Source organism: Myodes glareolus, chromosome 1, assembly GCF_982192425.1.
Source record: "Myodes glareolus chromosome 1, mMyoGla1.1, whole genome shotgun sequence".
In the NCBI taxonomy this organism is placed as follows: Eukaryota; Metazoa; Chordata; class Mammalia; order Rodentia; family Cricetidae; genus Myodes; species Myodes glareolus.
The window spans coordinates 129,009,078-129,031,808 of record NC_142026.1 but is presented as its reverse complement, the minus strand read 5'-3'; the positions used below and the strand labels follow the sequence as shown (position 1 = coordinate 129,031,808).

Genomic DNA, 22,731 nt, shown 5'->3' with positions numbered 1-22,731 from the left:
ATGTAGCTGAAATAGCATATTCTGAAACCCTTATGTAGATGGAAGAAAACCTAATAAACTTGGGCCTCATCAGTTATAATTGGATAATTTACGCTTGTAAATAGGTTGTAAATATTTGTCCAAATCCACCAGCATCTGAAGCAGAGAGAAACGGTAAAGGGTATGTTTTTATGATTTTGTAAAATTGAAGAAAAAGTAATCATATAAGTAATTTTATCAGTCCTCTATGAATGTTAAATCAATTGTCTTCATACATAAATATAGGAGAAACCCAAAACCTTTCTATAGGGGACCCAGATTCATCATTTTTTAAAGACAGGGTCTCATATAGCACAAGCTGGCCTCGAGCTCACTATACAGCTAAGGATGGCTTTGGACTTCTGATCTTCCTGCCTTCACCTCCTGAGATCTGGAATTAACGGCATATGGAACTAAGCTTAAGTTTACATGGTCCCCTATGTATCCTTTAGGGCTTGCTGTCCACCAGGCCCTTTGGACCCTTGCTTGTCCCAGCCTAGACTCCTCACTCCACTCTGGGAATGCAGGGCTGCCCACTCGGCTTTGGGATTGAGTTGCCGGCTACTTGCGTCATTCCATTCTCCTGGCCCTGAAGCACATTCTCCTGCAGTTGCTGTTGGCCTCTGAGACTTTCCTGGGCACGATGAGGACACTGACCACGCACATTGACTTGGGAACCCCAAGATTGCTCCATCTGTGTGTTCCAAAATGAAACTCAGGTTCCTTACTCCGTAGTGAACAGATACATGTTTAACACACACACACACACACACACACACACATACACACACACACTCACAACCCTAACAAAACAAATTTTTAGCAATGAATAGGCAAAGTTTGCCCGGTCACAAACTCAGCCTCCCAGGCTATGGGAATTCCCTGAAGGAAAACAAAACAATCTCTTTGAGTTTTAGATGATTACTATTCCACTGCTGTGTGGCTCTCTGGTGGGCTATTATGGTGGACTTGGTCAGGGGAGGGGAACTTTACTTTTTTTTTTCTTTCTTTCTTTCTTCTTCTTTTTTTTTTTTTTGCTAATTTTTCCCAGAGGTTTTATGTCCAAAAAGCCTTATGATTTATTAAAGCCTTATCATTTGGCTATGAAAACATTGCTTTCAAGTTCACAGCTGGTTTTTCTCAAATCTGACCATAGCAATAAAAGATCCCCCTTGAGTTATTCCAGAAGGAAAACTAGGATCAAGGAGCAGCAGAATAACAGAGAAAGGATGCTCAGTCAGGGAAGAGTCCTCCAGAGAGTCGGCTGCAGCTGCCACTGGGGCCGAACAGAGGGACCCTTGGTCCTGGAAATGCTGCCAAGGCCGGCGTGGGAGGTAGGCTTGTGTTGAAAGCAAGCTTGACTCTCAGTGCAGGTTGGGCTTGATAGGTCTTTTCCCGTCACACGATTATTTCATCAACTCCTGGTGGTTAAAAATAATGATTCTAAGCCAGGCCTGATGTCACAGGCTTGTAGTCCCGGCTGCTAGGGAGGTAGAAGCAGAAAGAATTTCAAGTTCAAGGCATACCTCGGTTAAAGAGCAATTTCAGCAGGAGTGAACGAATGAGATATCTAGGATAATATAATATAATAAATAAAATAATAAAACAGCACAGGCTGCTGATAGACCTCAAAGGTAGCACGGTTGCCTAATGTTCGTGGACCCTCATTTTGATTCCCGGCACAACCAAACAGTTGTGATGAAGGTGATGATGTTGAGTCTGCCCCCTGCTGTCCGGTCCATGCTCTCTGGGAGGCCTTTGCAGTGTTTGCGAGAAGTGCAGGCACAGTCATGACAGGAACTAAAACCCAACTCTGCTCTACTCAACTGGGTGACCTTGTGCCAGCTATGTTGACTGAGGGGCTCTGTGTTGTCCCCTGTAAAATAATAGAGCTTCAGAGCTGTTGTGAGGGTGACATGAGCCGGGTAAGGAGTTCTGGACCCCCCAGAAAATAAGAATGCAGTGTCTGCTGTTATGATCAACTTCCGGTCCTCCAGTTATATCCATGGTTCTGGGCATAGGAGATGGGGTAGAATAGGGCTCATCTCCATCTTCTGGTATCTTTTTCTATAAAAAGTATCTTTTTATATTTAAAAAATATCAGTTCATGCAATGGCTACAGTTCTGCTGCATGGAAGTAAAATACAAGGGAATTTAAAATATCTGTTATTAGATTATGACATGTACAGCCATGCTTGACAAGACATTGTAAGCAAAGCAAATAGCCTGTAAGTTGAGAGAGTTGGCCTTACCCCAGCCATGGATGGAGAGACACTGATGTATCAGATGAGAACATCTCAAGGAAAACAGACTGTAGGCAGAGCTGAAGATGAGGGGACTAATGTGTCGCAGGGACACAGGAGACCAGAGTGGTGTGGCAGCGGTGGTCAGCAACTGTGTCTCGGGACAACGCCAGGGGACTCTCTATCAGCTAGTCACAGATGAAGGATTTTGTTTTATAGGCTTGTGTCTACAGCATAGTAATGCGCCAGTTGTATTTGAGTGGGGTCAAGGGGAAAGGCCTGTTGGGAACACGGAGCCTTAACTCTGCAGGAAGCCCCTGCAGGAAGCACAGAGTGCCTGAGTTAAGATGGGGTTCAGCGGTGCTGGGATGCTACACCCTTTGTGCTAACTACTCCATCAGCTTCCGCAGCTGAAACAGTTCTTATCTAGAGCGGGTGTCTGAATGACCTTCATGCTGATCGTCTGCCTGACAATACTTACAGGAATACTTCCAGGGTCTGGAATCTCACATGATTTTGACTGAAACACTCTTCAGAAAGATCATCAGCTTTGCCGTTGGGAAGGAAACTCAGCTGCACACAGACCGCATGGTTCAGGCATCTGCTGTGCTGAAACAGGCTCACAAGAGAGGCGTGGAGCTTGAGTACATCCTAGAGGTGAGACCGCCCGTGTAACATCTTTCTGACCGCAAAACGGAGCCCCCTGGGCTCCCTTGTGCAGAAGTATACTTTCCTATGTTTGCGGTTGCCGTGTTCCTCTTATATTCAGGACACATCATATTGTGAGTCAGCTGGGTGAATCCCAACCTCCGAGTATGTGTGAAGAAGCTTGCAGCCTTGAGCTTCAAGTCAGAAACCTGATTAGGAACATGAAAAATACATATCCCTGGCCCTGTCTCCAATGCAATTGTTCTTGTGTTAGGACCTGTCACTGAACTCTAGGAGCCAGAGGACAGCCATCTTTATGATCTGAAAGCAAAAAAATGAAGGTTTCATTTGTTGGAAAAGAGCAACAGCTCCGTGGTTAAGAAGGGCACTTGCTGTTCTTACAGAGGACCTGAGCTTGGGTTCTAGTAACCAAGCTGGGAGGCTTACGAATGTCCCAAAGTCCTCTGTGGGCATCTGCACCCATGCGAACCTATGCATCCATACACGTGCCATTAAAAATTAAACTAGCCACTGCCCTGAAACTCTCAACGGAAATAATTAAACATACGTTTGGATCCTAGCTGCCACATGCCATGTTCTTAGTCCCAGTTAGGAATTAGCTGTTCTGCCTGAAAAATTCCATTCCCTATCTTGTTCGCTTGCATTTACTTATTCGTCATAAGTGAAGAAATCAAGTATTTATTTATTCAGCATGTATCAAGTTGCCACCAGATTCCCAGGCAAGAGAAACACAAAAATGTTCCCAGGACTGCCCTCGATGATATCGTGGTCCATTGAGGCAATGAGAAGACAATCAGAACCTAGAATGATATCTACAGGGAAGCAAACAGTCTTTTAAATACTAGGTTGTGTAGAAAATCAGGGGACAAAAAGATGGCATTTATTAACAGGTCCAGATTCTAGAATGGGAGTTGGCCCCTAGGCCAAGTGTAACCTCTTCTTTGTAAAGGTTATTTGAAGATAATAGCTTGATTGATTTGCTTGTTGATCTTCTGCCTTCATCCAAAGGGCAGACATGACTGCTTGCAGTAAATACTAATTAATCTACAAAACTGAAGATATTTACTATGTGGTCTATTGTAGAGAGAGTTTGCAAGCCAATGCTCTAGATTCAGAGAAGCTAAGATTGAGTCTTAGCTTTGATAGCACTCTCTGACCTTGAACACCAGATAGATTCTCCACAGAGTTATCAGCTACAGAATGCTGTGTAAATCACTGGCAGATCAGTCCCCTTCTTTGGTTAGTAATTAGGTCAGTGGTCCTAAACTACCCCAGTCCCTTAGTCTTCACATTCCCCTAAAGTGTTAGGGGTTATGTTTGTTCCCTTTCCTCCCTGTTTTCTTAGTATAATCTTTTTTCATTTTTAAGCCTTTTATACATGAATACTGTATTCATATCATTTCCACCCCTCCAATGACCTTGTGCCCCCCACTCTTAATTTTATGACCATTTTTTATTGTTCTTGTGTGTTCAGACACACATACACATATACACAAAGAGCGGCAGAGACGGAACAGAGTCAGAGAGAAAGGGAGGGAGAGAGAGAGGGAGGGAGAGAGAGAGGCCTACCTCCTTTTAAGGGACACCATTATATCACTTACTTTAGAACTGCATTTTGTTTCCCAAAACAAATGCCAACTAAACATTCATGATATTGCTTGAAGCAGAATCTAGCAAGAACAAATTTTGCACACGTAGGAGGATGCCACTCGTTGGGTGTCGGTTGCTTGATTTTTGTTCCATTTCCCTAAGACCCATTGTTGCCCAGGCTGTCCTTGAACTTGTGGTCTCCTTGCTAGCTTCCCTAGTGTCATCCCAGTAATCATGGTTGTGTTTGTAGATGTGGTCCCATCTGGATGAGACTCGCCAGGAGCTCAGCAGACAGCTGGAGATGGTTGAGAGCAGCATCCCGAGCGTGGGCCTGGTGGAGGAGAGCGAGGACAGACTTGTGGAAAGGACGAATCTCTACCAGGTCTGGCTTCCAACTGTGCCGTAGTGTCTCAGTGACAATGTTTCCTTTAGAAATTTGCCACTAATTGTAATGGAATTTAAACAAGTTTGTATAACAAACAAGCTTAAACGTCATTAAATCTTTTACTTTTCTTTAAAGTTACTAAAACCATGGATGCACATAGAATATGTATATGTTATTTATAGTAACATAGATATATTCATTAATTATTATATAGTAGCTCTTATACATGAATTATATAGTATATAATAATTATTGTCTTTATCTACTATTAAGTATATATTTATCATTATTTTTGCTATTATTTATTTATTTTGGTTTTTCAAGACAGGGTTTCTCTGTGTAACAACTCTAGTTGTCCCATAACTCGCTCTTGTAGACCAGGCTGGCCTTAAACTCCCAAAGATCTGCCTGCCTCTGTTTCCCCAGTGCTGGGTTTAAGGCGTGCACCACTGCCACCCAGCTGTTTTCTTTTATTATTGCTTGATGGCTTTATACATTATACAGTGGGTTTTAGTCCCGCCTCACACTTCCCCTCCTTTATCCCCTTCTATCTAAGGCTAAAACCCCTGTTTCCAGCAAACCCTCCTCCTACTTTTATGCCTTGAATGTGTATATGACCCACTGAGTTTAATTAACATTTCTTATTTTTTTAAAAAAAATCTTTCTTGGTCTGTACTTAATAGGTCAGTAGTAGTGATAGAGGCCTTCTTAATAATGAAGGCACCATGAGCTAGATTCTCGGCTCTGATGGTGGAGCATAGGTAATAGATTATAGATTAATGACAAATAATCACTATTCTTGGAGCAAATGAGTTCATTTCAAAACCTTTTTCACCAAACCTCCCCCAAGCATGTTCTTAGAGTTTATTTTGGTGTCACGCTGTTTTAGAGACAATAAAGCCTGACAGCTGTACACACATCCAAAGGTCCCAATGGATTACAAAAGCGAGAACATCTGTATTTTAATAAATACCTTTTCAAGATTTCAGGGCTTCTGAGTGAAGAAAATGTATGTTTGATAACAAATAATACCAATGTTATAAAGATCAGAGAAATTATAATGCTCAGGGATGAAAGCCACACCAAGTCTCTTCACCTGATGTCTTCAATTGTTTCAGCATTTAAAATCCAGCCTCGATGAGTACCAGCCCAAACTCTATCAAGTGTTAGATGACGGGAAGCGACTACTGATGTCTGCCAGCTGCTCAGATCTTGAGAGTCAACTCAATCAACTCGGAGAGCGCTGGCTCAATAACACCAACAGAGTGGCCAAGGAACTTCACAGACTGGAGACCATACTGAAACACTGGACCAGGTACTAGGATGAGTATTTGGCCTGCATTTTTGATAAGTTCTGTGGTGTATTTCTAAGATTGGTAGATGCTGGGATTGGAAAAGATGTGTGCATTTAGAAAATGGCACAGTTTGGAAAGTAAAGACAATCAGAGGGTTCCCAGTTGGATTCTTATTCTTTTAGATGTGTGATTAAAGCTAGCTGAGCGACTGTCACCCAACGCCGCCGACTCTGCTGTACCTTCCTTACCTTGTCTAGTCGTTTGGGATCCTTAGAGACAGGGCAACGCTGAGTGAGAACATTCTCCTCACGGGCCACAGGAAATCTCTTAGATTTTCATTGCTGTGACCCACAGCTAAGAAAAACAGTTTATCAGAAGGAAGATTTGTCTTAGCCCACTATTTCAGAGGTTTCAGGCCAAGGTGAGTCAGATCTATTGTTCTGGGTCCTGAGGTAGAATAGTGTGGGAGCAGGAACAAATGACAGAAGAGATATCTCACCTCATAGCTGCCTGAAAGTGTGTGTGTGTGTGTGTGTGTGTGTGTGTGTGTGTGTTTGTGTGTGTGTGTGTGTGTGTGTGAGAGAGAGAGAGAGAGAGAAACAGACAGACAGACAGGCCACCATTCAAGGACAGCTCCATGTGACCTCCGAGAGAGAGAGAGAGAGAGAGAGAGAGAGAGAGAGAGAGAGAGAGAGGTCGTCTTTCAAGGACAGCTCCATGTGACGACCTTCCGCTTGTTGGTCTCCAGTTCCTCTAGATGCCCAGCGCCTCCTCACATAGTGACATCAACTGGGGACCAAGCCTTCAATATACATGCCTGGAGGAATATATTGCTCTGAAATCCTAATGGGAAATAGTCAAGGGAGACTGTTACTTGAATTTTACTGAATAAAGGACTATTTTTTTCTGTTACCTTTCTTTCAAATAGGTTTTTTATAACCATGATCCAGTATTTCCCAACAGCATCAGTCAAGGAGAAAGATTTTCTTCTTTCCAGCTAAGCAAAAGGGGCACTGAAACCCAGGGCAGACTTAAGATATAAATATTAAAAGAAAAGAATTTCAGAGCATCAGCCTTGTATACTTTCCACATTTTTGGGGCTCTCGTTTTAACTGACAACGGAACGTTTAATGGAACGTTTCATTAATAGACTCCTTAATATGCTTACAGGTATCAAAGTGAATCTGCAGACCTGACTCACTGGCTACAGTCTGCAAAGGACAGGCTGGCATTTTGGACTCAGCAATCTGTGACGGTCCCACAGGAACTGGAAATGGTCCGCGATCATCTCAATGCTTTCCTGGTAAGTCTAAGAACTTAGAACATTTGAGCTCAGTGTGTTTCTCAGCCTGGACTCATGGAACAGTACACAGCAAGCCGGCAGTCAGCAGACACAGTACAGAAAGTAAATTATCATACACAATTCCGAGGCTGACTTTGAGTGACTAGTGTTGCGAACAAGTGGGGTTCCAAATTGCCTCTTTTAGTTGGTTTTCAGGCCGTGGACCAGCCTCTTTTGGAGGTAAAGGTGTGGTTGATTGTCTCCAAAGAGCTCCACATGACAGAGCCCTCAATATGTGGAAATGATTGATCTGTGCTCTGGGTTGGTCTCTGTCCTTGAATGGAAGGTCCAGCTATTTGATGCTAACCTGAACACTGTGAATTCTGCTTTTTAAGGAGTTTTCTAAGGAGGTAGATGCCAAGTCTTCCTTGAAGTCATCAGTCATGAGCACAGGCAATCAACTTCTTCGATTAAAGAAAGTGGATACAGCCGCCCTGCGTGCTGAGCTGTCCCGTATGGAGAGCCAGTGGAGCGACCTGCTGACAAGCATCCCTGTTGTGCAGGAGAAGCTCCATCAGGTACCAGATAAAGCTGGTGTATTTGGTAACCATCGATTTCTGCCATATGAATGCAGATCAATCAGAGTTAACCAGGACTTGTCTGTTCCCCCTGCTGTTGTGCTATGTATTAAAACCGAATCATCCCACAAATCCCTCTTTAGACAGCATTTGTTCCCAAAACAAATATTTCTCTCTCTCTCTCTCTCTCTCTCTCTCTCTCTCTCTCTCTGTGTGTGTGTGTGTGTGTGTGTGTGTGTGTGTGTGTGTTGGAAACTTGACTTGAAAATTTTGACCTTCTTTGAACTGACATTTCATGGCTAAAACATAAGCACCTCTTAAAATTGTGAAGATCTAGAACATACGTAGAAGATCTGCCATCTTATAGCCAAGAAGGAAACTGGATCTTACTCAGTATAAGAGCAGTGACACATCGTTTATGACAGGGACACATTCTGATAAATAGGTCTTTGGTCCTTTTTGTCATTGTTCAGACATCAGGGTCTACTTATCACAAACCTAAAGATAGACCACAGGCTCCTTCGCTTATGATAACATATTAAGCCCACCATTGTATATGGGGCTCCACATTGAGTAATGATAATCAGTTCACGACTATATTCTGATTGGTAATATGTCTAACCTACCTGGAACATTTTAATCTTTTTTCTCCTTAGCATTCATCACTGTAGATCAGGTATGATAGATGTTTTTAGTACATATGTCATTTCTCTCCAGACCAGTGAGCTCTATAGTCCTAGAAGGGAGGAGCAATGCCATCTTCCTCTAGCCCTTTCGGTACCACATAGAATTAGATTATATACATTTAATTTTATTTATATTAGGAGGCAAGGTCTTACCTTGTAACCCTGGGTAGTCCTGGGTTTGTGGTGATCCTCCTGCCTCAGCCTCTGAAAGGGCTGGAGTTATAGGCATAACCCACCACATACCAGACAATGTTGAATCATGAATATGTAAAGAATTGCTTCTGTTTTTGTGAATCATGGTAATGCTGATATGCATACTTGCTTGGCATATGAAGCCAAATTCAGAAATCTGAGTCTATCTTAAATACTCAGGAAATTAAATCTTAGGAATTAATAGGAGAGTTCCAGAAAGCAGAGAAATTGATACCTTTCGGTGTGATATTTTTCTTCCTTTTAACATTCCTGAGTCATAATACACAGAGATTTTACAGGATAATTAATAGAATACATCTGTTGAATGTTTTATATTTAAGGTTATTTTTGAAACTCATAAAACTAGCTATAAAGTAAGACTATGTTTTCTTGCTGGTGTTTTGATTAATTAGGTAATATTTATACAATGTTAATGGTATCAGATGTGGAGGGAGCATTAGGTGATTAGCGTTACTGTGTTTGCCTGATGTTTCAAGCTTCAGAGATCTGAAAAGTGTAAAGGGCTGCTACTTCTCTTGCTGTGAACAAAGGGTTCACAAAGAACAAAGGGTTCTCACTGTGGATCGCGACCCCTTTGGGAGTTGAATGACCCCTTCACAGGGGTTACCTAAGACCATTGGAAAACATGGATATTTACAATGACCCCTTCACAGGGGTTACCTAAGACCATCGGAAAACATGGATATTTACATTGCAATTCCTAGTAATAGCAAAAGTACAGTTATGAAGTAACAATGAAAATAATCTATGGTCGAGGGTAAGCACAACATGAGGACCTGTATTAAAGGGCTACAGCAGTAGGAAGGTTGAGAACCACTGTGTTAACAGAGGCTGGGTCTGAATTTTAGTGCTTGGGACTCATTCTGTCTCAACTCTACAGCTCCAGATGGACAAACTGCCTTCCCGCCATGCCATTTCTGAGGTCATGAGTTGGATTGCACTCATGGAAAGTGTAATCCAGAAGGACGAAGAGGACATAAAAAATGCAGTAGGCTACAAGGCAGTCCACGACTACCTGCAGAAGTATAAGGTAACTGGCACGGGGCTTTTCATTTTCATACATGTAGACTTTTATCTGAAGGTGCTCAGAAGCTCCAACCAGGGATTAGCATGTATGTATCCCAAATACAATAAAACAGACAGAGGCCTTCAAAAGTAAGTGTGTAGAAATGTTAGGTACAGATGCCGTGTGTCAGCTGTGTTTGTGTTGTTGTAACAGAATACCCTGACTGCAGCAACTGAGGAAATCAGGAGTTGATCTGGATAACAGTCACAGTGGGGACACAGTTTGCAATGGAGGGAAAGGTCTGGAAACAGTAGCACGAGGCTGACCAATCACATTTCATCTACACACAGGAAGCAGAGAGCTAGAGAGCCAGAAGTGGGGTCACACTATCAAACCTCAAAGACTGTCTCCCCCTAAGATGGCTCTCCAGTGAGGCTCTACTTTCTGTAACCTCAGAAAGAAGCATCACGGACTAGGGACCAAGTGTCCAAACACGTGGGCCTATGAAAGACATTACACACTCAAACTAACACACTGAAAGATAAGGAAGTAATTTACCCATTTCTACATATCACACACATGCTATTTATATGTGTGCAGTGTACAATTTTATAAACATAATGAATGCATATTCCAGTCCCTAACCTAGTAGGTCATGTGAAGAAGCAAAGATTGTGTCATTTGATGACATCGTGGGAGTGATAACAGTCACATGTGGGTTTACAAAGGCTTTCCAACTCCTGGGAACATGTTAAGACTTTTTCACACAGAAGCGCGCTGTCTGAGTCTCTGGCCTCTCTTCAAGGGTTTCAAGATAGACCTGAACTGTAAGCAGCTGACGGCGGACTTTGTGAACCAGTCGGTGCTGCAGATCAGCAGCCAGGATGTGGAGAGCAAACGCAGTGATAAGACCGATTTTGCCGAGCAGCTTGGAGCCATGAACAAAAGTTGGCAGCTCTTGCAAGGTCGAGTGGGTGAGAAGGTAAGCAAGGTGGGCCCATCCTCCTGATACTGATGCGAACCCCAAGAACAGGCAGGAAACTGTTCCACAAGTGGGGTGTATAGTTTGATGAAGCGTGAGAAGAGTTTCGCACAGTACCCAGAAGGCGACCTAACTCTGGACATCTTTCATCCTGTTTGCTCTCCTACACACCCTCCCTTCTATGTACATTTCATGGGTCTGATTGTTTTTAAGATGCCTCTTCATTTTTCTTCCTTTTACTTTAGGTTGATTATAGTTTATTTTTCCTTTATCGATAATAGCCATTGATTGATATTTGGTAAACTTCATTTTCTTCATTTATATATGCAATAGACTGTATTTTAAGAAATTCCATTTTCCACATTTTTATTGTATCACGCAGAGTTTTGTAAGGCCATTTTCATGCGATATGCGATGCCTTCTAGTGCAGTCCTTCCCAGATCCCCGTCGCTTCCCAAGAACTCTTACTTCATAAGAAATTGTATTGGGTCATTTTGGTTCCAGCAATTTGATTTTAAAACAAAATTTTTGAAATTTGAGACTTTCTGTTTTCTTAGATCCAGCTGCTGGAAGGCTTGTTGGAGTCTTGGTCAGAGTATGAAAACAGTGTACAGTCTCTGAAAGCTTGGTTTGAAACCCAGGAGAAGAAGCTGAAACAGCAACAGCAAATTGGTGACCAGACTTCTGTTCAGAATGCCCTGAAGGACTGCCAGGTAACACGTTCAGGCGGCTCCTGGATTTGCCTCACACCTCCAGGCCTATGTGGAGGGCATTGCTGGCTCAAGCGTTACGAGTTAACGCTTTCTTAATAACTGCGTCTGTTGACCCTTGTCTTTCATTACATGAGCTGACCAGGTTGATCACATAGTCATTTTGTTGTCATTTGTTTGATTTTTGAATCAGAATCTTGTTATACAACCAATGCAGGAGTCCTCCAGCCTCAGTATTCATGGTACTAGGATTACAGTTATGTACCATGATGCCTTGTTAGGTTGTTTTTCTTCTCCGAACAATGTTAGGCTTCATCACCTGATTTTAAAGTTTTGAGATTATAGAAAGGATCAACAATTCACATAAGTAGACACACTTATGTGTTTATCATAACTCCATACACTGATCACCAGATTTAGTGCTTACCAATAGTTTAGGAATATTTGTACATTTACCTAAATTATTCTTTGCCTTAAAGATGTCAATATAGGGACTGAGGGCATAGCTCAGCAGATAAAGTGCTTGTTGTACAAACATGAGGATCCCGTTGGGTTCGCCAGGACCCAAATAAATTTGGATCAGGTGTGATGGCCCACCTTAAGCCCCCACACAAAGCCTTATAGTTAAGAAAAGGAACAGGCCATGTGGTTCAAGAATGGTTACATTTTTGAAGCTGTCTGAAATTATTAGTTATTTTGTTTTGTTGTTGTTTTAATGGGAGAAAGATGTATATTTACTGGGATTTTGAAAAATTCAAGTTATACTTTAAATTAATTATAATTGTCAAAGAACATTTACATAGTCTCCTACCAGCACTAATGACTTACACTTACTTATCCAGTTTGTTTTCTAGGACCCTGCCTTAGGGTTTCTATTGCTATGAAGAGACACCATGACCACAGCAACTCTTAAAAAGGAAAACATTTAATAGGGGCTCTCTTACAGTTTCAGAGATTTTCTTTGTTATGGTCATGGTAGGGAACATGGTAATGTGCAGACAGACATAGTAGTGGCGAAGTAGCTGAGAGTCTTTTTTGCAGGCAACAGGAAATGGTCTGAAAGTCACACTGAGGGAAGCTTGAGCAAAAGAGACCTCAAAGCCCGCCCCCACAGTGACACTTCCTCCAACAAGGCTACACCTACTTTAACAAGGCCATGCCACCTAATAGTGCCATTCTCTATGAGATTATGGAGACCAGTTACATTCAAACTACCATATTCCACTTCCTGGCCCCCATAATTTCTTAATAATTTCATAGTGAAAAATAGATTTAGTCCAACTTCAAAACTCCCCATAGTCTATCACAGTCTCAACAATGTTTAAAAGTCCAAAGTTTAAAGTCTCTCCTGAGATTCATGCAAACTCTTAACTGTAATCATCTATAAAATCAAAATCATAAAACAGAGTACTTACTTCCAATATTAAATAGCCCAGGACACACATTACCATTCCAAAACAAAGGGAAGGGAGAATAGTGAAAAATACTCTGGACCAAAGCAAGACCGAAAACCAGCTGGGCAATTCCAAATTCTGCATCTCCACATCTGATGTCACTTTTTTGTCTTAAACAGGGTTTCTCTGTGTAACAGCTCTGACTGTCCAGGAACCCTATCTGTAGACCCGGCTGGCCTCAAACTCACAGATTCACCTGCCTCTGCATCCTGAGTGCTGCGATTAAGGGTGTGCACCACTACCACCTGACTTTCTCTTTTCTTTTTTTAAAAGGAAAATCTCATGTGGTCCAAGATGGCCTCCAAACTCAACACATAGCCAAGGCTGGTCTTTAATTCCTGATCCTCCTGTCTCTGACTCCTAAATGCTGGGGTTACAGGTGTGCACCCACTCTGATCAGTGAGAAGCACTTTTAATTAACATTTTTAATGCCTCCCAACAGAAGATGGATTTGTAAAAGACTGAAGACCAAATATGCCCGTCAACTGCTCTTGTTGAATTTTGTATGTTTTAGGAGGCTGGAGGTACTTCCAATTTAGGACCATAAATTCTAAAATATGAAAAATAAGTCAGCATTTCAAAAATTTGCTTTTAAGGTTGAAAAGTGATAGTTTTGCTGAGCCCTCAAAGTTAAAATATTTCCATTAATTTTAAAAGGCAGCCCATGCATGCTAACATCAGCAAGATAAGTGCTTCCCAGACTCATGGTCAAGGTCACTTTACTACTGAAAGGTTGCTTGTTGGCCTTCTCTTTGAAGTTTGATCCTGCAGCCATATTATCTTTTACTTTCTCATCCCTTTCTTCTCTTGTTTTCTCCTCCTTAAAAGAATTACCTTATTTATCTCTTTGTTTCTCTTTCTCTCCCCCTTTGTGTGTGTGTGTGTGTGTATGTGTGCGTGTGCGCATGCTCTCAGAGGCTGGAATTGGGTCTTGCACCCCTGGACCTGGAGTTGCGTGTACTTGTGAGATACCTCTCATGAGTGAGCTGGGAACTGAACCCCAGGCCTGTGGAACAGCAATACTCCTAACCACTGAGCTATCTCTCAGCCCCATTGTCTCTTTCTCACTAGTTTTTTCTTCTCTTTAATGCTCTTTTTCTATTTTTATTTTATGCCTATATATGTCTCCTTTTTAGTAGGGAGACACATTGATGTCTGAAAAATATTGCAGAAGTTTAGCCAAATTTTATTGCCTGTGGGACTTAAGTCTCAGGTTCCCAGAGGGTCACTTCAAGCAGTTTCAGAGACAAAACTTACATTGTGGTTTAAAGAACCACAATGCCAATTCATGAAAAGCCATTTCCTTCAAACCTGAAAGACCAGAGAGAAGCCCACACAGTTGTTTGGAGACAGCATATATAAATCACAATAGCCTAACTGGCGGGTCCTAATGGGCAATTCTACAAACTTTGATAAAATTTACTGTCATTTTTGAGAAATTGTTTCTTTGGCCCACAGCATGAAATTCAAGCCAGTGTACTTAAATCAGTGACTGGATTCAGGTTTTGTTTTGTTTTAAAAAGCTTGAATACTTTTCCAGTCTCTTTTAGAGGTGATTTATTGATTGAATGCAATATAAAAACTGATATTTGTGAATTAATCCAAGTTGGGAATAATTTACTATTGCAGAAATATTAAGATTGGCTTTTGTTTCAATTGAACAGAACCAGAGAAATTTTTTAAAAAAATTATTATGGAAAGGCAAACACACCTTTATGCAGAAATATTTTTCAATCCTGCTTCATTCCTGGGTTGTGTCCAGGTACAGTGAGCTCTCTGAGATGTTCAATCCCCGAACCATACATTCAGTATTACTTTCTGAGAAGGTTTACCACTGTGAATGACTGAAGATATATTTAATTCTAATATTTAAATTTTAGGACCTTATAGGAAGGATTGCTATGGGTCTCTATTATTTACAAACATATAAGTAAATATAATTATATACTGCATATTAATTATGAATTAGGATGATCATGTGTGGATATTTATTCCTTAGGAAAATTACAGAAATATTTTAACCTCTTTGCTCATATTCTCACTCCTTCCACTCTTCAACTGAACTTTGGGAGCTCAGCCCAGTGCTCCTCTGTGGGTCTCTGCCTCTGTTTCCATCAGTTGCTGGATGGAGGGTCTATGGTAACATTTAAGATATTCATCAGTCTGACTACAGGGCAAGGCTAGTTCAGGCACCCTCTCCTCTATTGCTTAGGGTCTTAGCTGGGGTCATCCTTGTGATTTTCTCTAGTGCAAAGTTTCTTGCTAGCCCCATAAAGCTCCCTCAATCAAAATATCTCTTTCCTTGCTCTCATATCTGTCCTTCCTCCATCTCTACTATCCCATCCCCTCAATTTCTCCTCCCCCTCCACTTACCCATTGAAACAGTTTATCTGAGCTAATGGGAGCTCACCAACTCCAGCTGAACAGAGAAGGAACAAGCATAGGACCAAACTAGACCTTCTGCATGGCTGGGGCAGACTGAGGGCGGCCACTGGCAGGGGCACTAGGATTTATTTCTACTGCATATACTGAACCTATTCTCTTTGGATGGATACCTTCCTTAGTTTGAATATAGTAGAAGGGCCTTAGACCTTCCCTAAAGCAAAGTGCCTTACCCTCTCTGAGAAGTGGGTGGGGGGTGGGCTGGGAGGAGGGTAGGTGGAGGGACTGGGAAGAGGGGAGGGAGTGGGAACTGGGATTTGTATGTAAAAAAGATAGTTTGTTTTCTTTTTTTAAAAAAATAAATTATAAAAAACTTAAAAATAAAGAACTATCTTAAAATGTAAAATTAATTACATTTTCTATACTGAGTAAAGAAAGTATTATCTCAGTAATCATTAGCTTCCACTCCGTTTATTATCAACACTGTCATAATATTGACAAAAGCAGAGATGAGAGAATGACATCACAATAAAAGCATTTACACAATTAAATGAAAATAAGCACAATATTTGTACTTAATTTAGTGGAGACGTCTCACAAACACGTAACAGCTACTCAACTACAATATTTTTATCCTTATATGAGTCACTGAGTTGGTAAAATGTTTGTCATATGGTCATTAAGGACCTAGGTTTAGATCCCTGACCTCCATATAAAAGCTGGGTGCGATGGTGTCTGGAAAGACGGAGACAGGAGGATCGTTGGGGCTCACTGGGAAGCCAGTTATAACCAGTCTGCGAGTTCCAGGTATAGGGAGGTACTCTGTGCCAAAATTTAGGGAAGATACCCCAAAGTGACCTGGCTTCTATATTCTCACACCCAAGTGCATGCATGTACCCCCACAGAACAACTAAAATTTGGATCAATCGAGAAGAAGGACAAATATTTTTCTTGCATAGTTAATTTTCTCTGAGCTTAAAATATTTTTGAAATGTTCTCCCTCCTAACCTCAAGGGTTTTCAGATCCTTATATGAATCTGGGATATATACCTGAATCTGAGAATGTGACCGACCATGTCTTCATACCTAGTTTATCATATTGCCCCAATATGAGATTCACACCGCTCCACAGACCTGGTTTAGAAGGCTCACTACAGGCCCCTCGCAATAAAAAGCTCCGCTTTCCACTGCAGCCCTCAGCATCATTGTAACCCCAAAGAGGTGGAATGGTCTGATTTCCTGCTTCTCCATCTATTGAAAAATGTTGAAAGCAATGCCATGTTGTTTCACTGTGCCCCAGTGGCGTTCAGATATGAGTTGGGTGGGCTTATAGTGTACAGTTTTTGCTTTTATATAAATGAACTCTTTTTTGTTTTTTATATATGTGTGTGTGTATGTATATATACATCTGAATATGTATATATATATATATATATATATATATATATATATCTGAATGCTTTGTTTGCAGGTATATCTATCCACAATGTGCATACCTGTGCTATTATCGAAGGCCAGAGGAGGGCTTTGGATGCGGGGTTACGTATGTATGTGAGCCACAATGTGGGTGCTGAGAATCGAACCCAGGTCCTCTGGAAGAACAGTCAGTGCTTTTAACCACAGAACCGTCACCCCAGCCTCCTATAATGTATGACTTAAGAATGAGCTCTGAGCCTTTTCTCATTTTACTTTTCTTTTTTGAACATTTTAGTCTAACAGCCATAAAAAGCACCTTCCAAAGAAAATGAGGATTTAAGATACGAAGAAGCTTGTAGCCTTTCAGAATCACATAAAATCAGAGTACTGGAGAAAGAGAAGATAATAGTAATTCTGTCCCAGTCTTTAGTTTCCCCATTTGAAGAAATTGAGACTCAGTAAAAGTTCCTCACTTACAGAGCGACACAGCTAAAATGCAACAAAACTCTGTCTGACTCTCAGGCACACCCATTAGATCACGTGACTTTAAAACATCCGGCTTGTTTGGGTCTCAGAATATAATCATATTACAATTTTGGAGATGTATTTCTTTCCTTCCAACTTTTTGAAAAAGGTATATAATGACATTTCTTTATCTGGCGGATGATCAGATTTTATATTTTTCAGGTTATGCTAATTTACTTTGGATAAAAAGACTATCTTTTTTTTTAACATTTAAGTATAGGAGGAAGTGTCACTGTACAGACCATCTTTTGAGAATGGTAATCTTTTTGGATTAGTGGCAGGGTTTTAGCACATGAGGCTATAATGACTCAATTTCCGTGCACCCCAGAGTTCCATAATAGAACAATTTAAAATAACTATATATATTTTTTTAATCTTTCAGGAACTGGAAGATTTGATTAAGGCAAAAGAGAAGGAAGTAGAGAAAATTGAGCAAAGTGGACTTGCATTGATTCAGAACAAGAAGGAGGACGTCTCTGGCAGTGTCATGAGCACCCTACGGGAACTCAGCCAGACCTGGGCTAGCTTAGACCACTCGGTAAGCCTGCTCCCGAGACCCAGCTCCTGCTCCTGCGAAACTCAGGGCTGACATTTGCTGAAAGCAACCAAGTGAATAATTTTCAAATCTCTCCATCCCTCCATCGTTGAGTCTGTTTCATCGATGTCTTTTAATTTCTGGTGTTTCCTGTAATACACATTATTATAAACATCCCTCTCTTAATTGGACCCATCCTCCTAGTCATAGATACCATCTATGACTGTAGATGACTCCAGGGAGACCGGCCACATCTTTAGTTTCTTCTAGACTTCTAAATAGAGACAGGAGGAGAAACCTGGGACCAACAGGCATTTCAAACTCCTATGCCTAAAGTAAGTCATAGCTTCCCCCACACACTCTTGCTACCGTCTCAGTTGCTAGCAACTCTGCCATGCCAACTGCTCGGGCAGAAATCTTTTCAGCCACCCTGCACTTCTTTCTTCCTCTCTCACCCATACCTAGTATATCAGAAAATTTGGCAAATATCCTCCCAGAATAGATTAGAATCCAACCCATCTGTGCAAGTAGCACCCTGATTTATGTTCCTGCCATCTCTTGCTTGGATTATTTCCATGGTCTCTTAAGCAATCAATATCTCAGCAGAGCCTGTTCGAACGAAGTCACATCAAGACATCCCTATGTTGAAAATCCTGCAATAGCTTCTGGTCTCATAAGGATTGAAACCAGAGCAGGGTGTTAATCCAGCTTCCCACTCTCTCTCTCTGACCCTGCAAGGTCATTTTGCTTTAGACATATTGGCCTCATTCTCTTCTTGGGCCCAATAGGCATGCCCTGTGCTCAGAGACCTCGGCTCCCCTGCTCCCTTCTCCCTACATACTATATCATTCCCTTGTGTGTTTCAGTCTCTGCCAGTAACCTATAATCTCTATAAAGAGACGTGATAACGCCCTCAGTGGTGTACTGAATCTTCCAGTAAGAAAAGTATGACAATGAGTACTATGCCTCACTATGTAAGGTCACAGTGATTCCCCAGTCCATCAGAGTCTGAGTGCTTAGTTATCCACATCTTACAAACTGGAGCTGAGGGCAATCAACTGAGGGCATGTGCGCACATACATACACATGCACCTACACACACATGCATGCATACATGCAAGCATACACACATTTGCTTGCACTTAAAACACAAATATGCATGCCTTTACACACATATGCATCCATACATGCACACACGCACATACACACACCTGCATCCCCACATGCATGCACACACGCATGCACATCTACACATCCACACATGCACACACATCCACACACACATGTAAACAGAAAGAGGGCTACCTTGGAAAAGGAGAGGGACATGGGCTGGAGAGATGAGGAGGAGATGTGGGGAGCAAATGCCGCCGAGGTACAGGCATGTGCTTAAACAGAAATGTCCGACAACTCCTACCATCCACAGGCTCTATTCCAGACCAGCCTTCCACTTTAGCCACAAATTATCTTTGGCATAGCTTTAAATCTGTTCTATTTTATGCATTTCTATAAATCACCGCAAAGGCTTGGGACCAACTTGCCGTATTGTCATCAATTACGCATTTCTCCCATCGGAATATGGCCTCGTGAAAAACAAACGGGGACACAGAGAAGAAGCAGGCTATGCTGAACATCTCACTGAGCACCTTCCCTCAGCTGCAAGGCTATTTTATGACTCTTCAGGGCAGCCCTGCCCCCGCCTGCACCTGTGGCCTGGACCTTACATCTGAGGCAGCACTTTCTTTGTCCTGTGGCCCATCAGATAGCATCCCAATGGGTTTCAACATTTTCTCTTTATGTTGAGAAAAGAAAAGCAGAGAAAGCAAATGCAGATTGACGCGTATGATCTCTCCCTTTAATCATTCATGGCTGCACTTACTCCATATCCAAAGGACCAGTTTTATGTTAGTAATGACATGCAGAAGTCCAAAGCTGATAAAGTGTTAGAGACCAAAGTCAAATGCTCTCTGGTGTCAGTAAATCCAGAGGAGGAACATGTGAGGGAGTGTTGTCTCTGTAGTCGCAGCCAGCATGCTACAGAGATACGTGCATGCCTATGTTCATTGCTTCACGTTCCCAATAGCTAAGTTATGGATCCAGCCAGCGTGTTGGTCAACAGATGAATGGATGCAACAGGGAGTGTGTGTCCACAGAGTTTTGTTGATTCCTAAAGATGAAGTTGTATCATTTGTAGGAAAATGGATGAAACTGGAGGTAATCATATTAAGAAAAATAGCCCAGATTCAGACAGAGATCACGTTTTTTGTTGCTTGTTTTTGTATATGGAACCTACATTTTATACACATGCATATATAACATGTATTTAGAAGGGGACTGATGGGGAGGGGAAGGGGACTAGAAGAAGGCATGTACAGGGGAGGGAGGTAGGGAGTCAGTATGGTCAAGGTGCATACGGACATTAACACAAAGGTCACTATAAAACCCATCCATTGTTTGATATAAGAAATAGACACTATTTCAAAAACATAAAGTCAGTCCTTTGGGGCTAGAGAGGTGGCTCAGCAGTTAAGAGACTTGTCTATTTCTCAGAGGACTCAGGGTCAGTGGCCAAGACCCACATTGAACGACTCACAACAACCTACAACCCGGGTTCTTTAGCTCTCATCTGCTCCTAGTGCCTAAAGCCCCAATGCAGTACTTCAGGAGCTGATGTTTTCCTGTCCCATCATACTGCATCTCCCATCATACTGCATCATATGTAGTTACGGCAAGCATTGTTCTTTCCTAAAGGTTGGAGAGCTAAAGATGCAGCTGACGTCAGTGCTCGGTCAGTGGGGCCACCACAAAGCAGCCTTTGATGAGATCAACAGTCATATCATGGAGGCCAGATACTCTCTGTCCCGATTCCGGCTGCTGACGGGTTCCTCTGAAGCTGTTCAAGTTCAGGTCGACAATCTTCAGGTAAGAAAAGGTTCACTGCATCTTAACATTATTTTTCATTAAGGAAAACAAGAAATTAGCGAGCAGAAATATCATTCTAAAATATCATCTTATATTCTTTGCGTTTAATGATTTAAAATATTAATTTCCTTGCTTTTTTAACTTAATCAAGCATGCTTGTGGGTAGCAAATGCTGGATTAGCTGATCTAGAAATGGATTTGAACATCCTGCTAAGTAAATTACATGTATGTTTTCTGCAATGATCGGCTACCCAAATCCATTTTCTTGACCCACTGCCATCACCATTTATGTCGTCCTTTTCTTTCCTTAGTCTGCCTCTCCAAGTATCCTCTAAGAAACTAGAAAATAAAAAGGAAATAGACAAGGTGTAAACATTTCATCGCTAGTTTTCAGACTCATAAGTAGAATCCCATTGGCCGAGACGTTGACAGCACCATCCCCTTTCCAGAACTCACTTGTTTGCTTTCCCGTGTCTCTGTCCACACCGTAGTTACCCACAATGTACTTGATGCTGTCTGTCTTAAATCCAGCTCCGTCTCACATCTGGGGTCATTGCTCTCAGGTCCATGACCTGTGTCTTCACTGTCTTCACCTCTTTGCTTACTTGGGCACTGTGCCTTACTGACCCATCACTGTTTATCCTTCCTGGCTAAAATACACAGGCCATGGACTAAGAGTGGGCCCTCAATGGATGGGGTTTGTTCATGGACTTTCTTATATTTAGCCTACATTCCTGGCTTAACATCTGCATTAATATATGGCCGAGCTCCTAAGTAGTCTTTCATAAGAGAATGACTTTTGAGGGTGGATTTGGGAAAGAGAAAGACTGAAATGTGTAAATTTCTAAAGACTTGCTGCAGTTTCTAAGAACCCAACCATTAAACCTCATGTTGGGCATAGTAAATTTAAAACCACATTTTTTTAAAAAAAAGTTGGAGAACTTTAAAAATTACTGTATTCTACCTTTAATACCTGAAATTTGTCCCAAGATAGGGATGATTTAACAGACTTTTCCTTGAATATTGCAATATTGAATATTGCAAGCAAATCAAAATTGGTAAACAGTACTATATTTTATAGCCTACTTCTCTTCTACTAGAATTGAGGCTATCATTTAGACAGTATTTCCAGGAAAACACGGCCCAGAGGCATTAGGCTGGGTCTCTTCATGTAGCTCAGAGTAACGTGGAACTCATGATTCCCCTGCCTCAGCTATTCCAGTGCTGGGATTATGGGTATGTGATGTTGTGCCTGGTCCAGAGAAGCGTCTTTCTTCTAGTTCCCCACCAGGTGCTCTGGGAGGAGATACCACCAAGCTTATCTAATAAATCCTCATTGCTTTATGTGCCATCAAAAGTATAAGTGTGCAGTATTATTAACCACAGCCACTGTTCAGTGCATGAAGATGGTGAGGGTGAACTCTCTTGCTTAGATGAAGCTCTTCTCTGCGGAACACCTCTCCTTTCCTTATCAGCTCTCTCTCATACCTCTTGCAACCATCATTCTACTCTGTTTCTGCAAGAAACAATGGCTCGCAACCTGTGGGTCGTGATACCCTGGAAGGTTGAATGACCCTTTCGTGGGGGTTGAATAAAACTATCTATATATCAGATATTTACATTATGATTCCTAATAGTAGAAATATTACAGGTATGAAGTAGCAATGAAAATAATTTTATGATTGGGGATCACCATAACATGAGGAACTGTATTAAAGGGTTATAGTATCAGGAAGGTTGAGATCCACTGTTCTGAACTAAAGTGATTAAGTATGTGAGGTGATGATGTGTTGAAGGAGGCCGCTTGGGCTCTTGTTCATTTCCCGGCTGCCCAGACCCCTGA

General features: G+C 41.7%; 1 protein-coding gene across 2 annotated transcripts in view; it reads left to right on the top strand.

The window, feature by feature from the left end:
• The window catches only part of Syne1 (spectrin repeat containing nuclear envelope protein 1), a 477,339-nt gene that overhangs the window by 368,818 nt on the left and 85,790 nt on the right, over positions 1–22,731 (top strand). For both annotated transcript variants that reach the window (XM_087912026.1, XM_085688027.2), the window contains 10 exons: positions 2,745–2,918; positions 4,771–4,902; positions 6,024–6,220; positions 7,371–7,503; positions 7,878–8,060; positions 9,840–9,989; positions 10,771–10,947; positions 11,505–11,660; positions 17,817–17,972; positions 20,718–20,888. In XM_087912026.1, the coding sequence (XP_087768152.1) occupies positions 2,745–2,918; positions 4,771–4,902; positions 6,024–6,220; positions 7,371–7,503; positions 7,878–8,060; positions 9,840–9,989; positions 10,771–10,947; positions 11,505–11,660; positions 17,817–17,972; positions 20,718–20,888 (1,629 nt within the window). The remainder of the gene's footprint in view (positions 1–2,744; positions 2,919–4,770; positions 4,903–6,023; positions 6,221–7,370; positions 7,504–7,877; positions 8,061–9,839; positions 9,990–10,770; positions 10,948–11,504; positions 11,661–17,816; positions 17,973–20,717; positions 20,889–22,731) is intronic.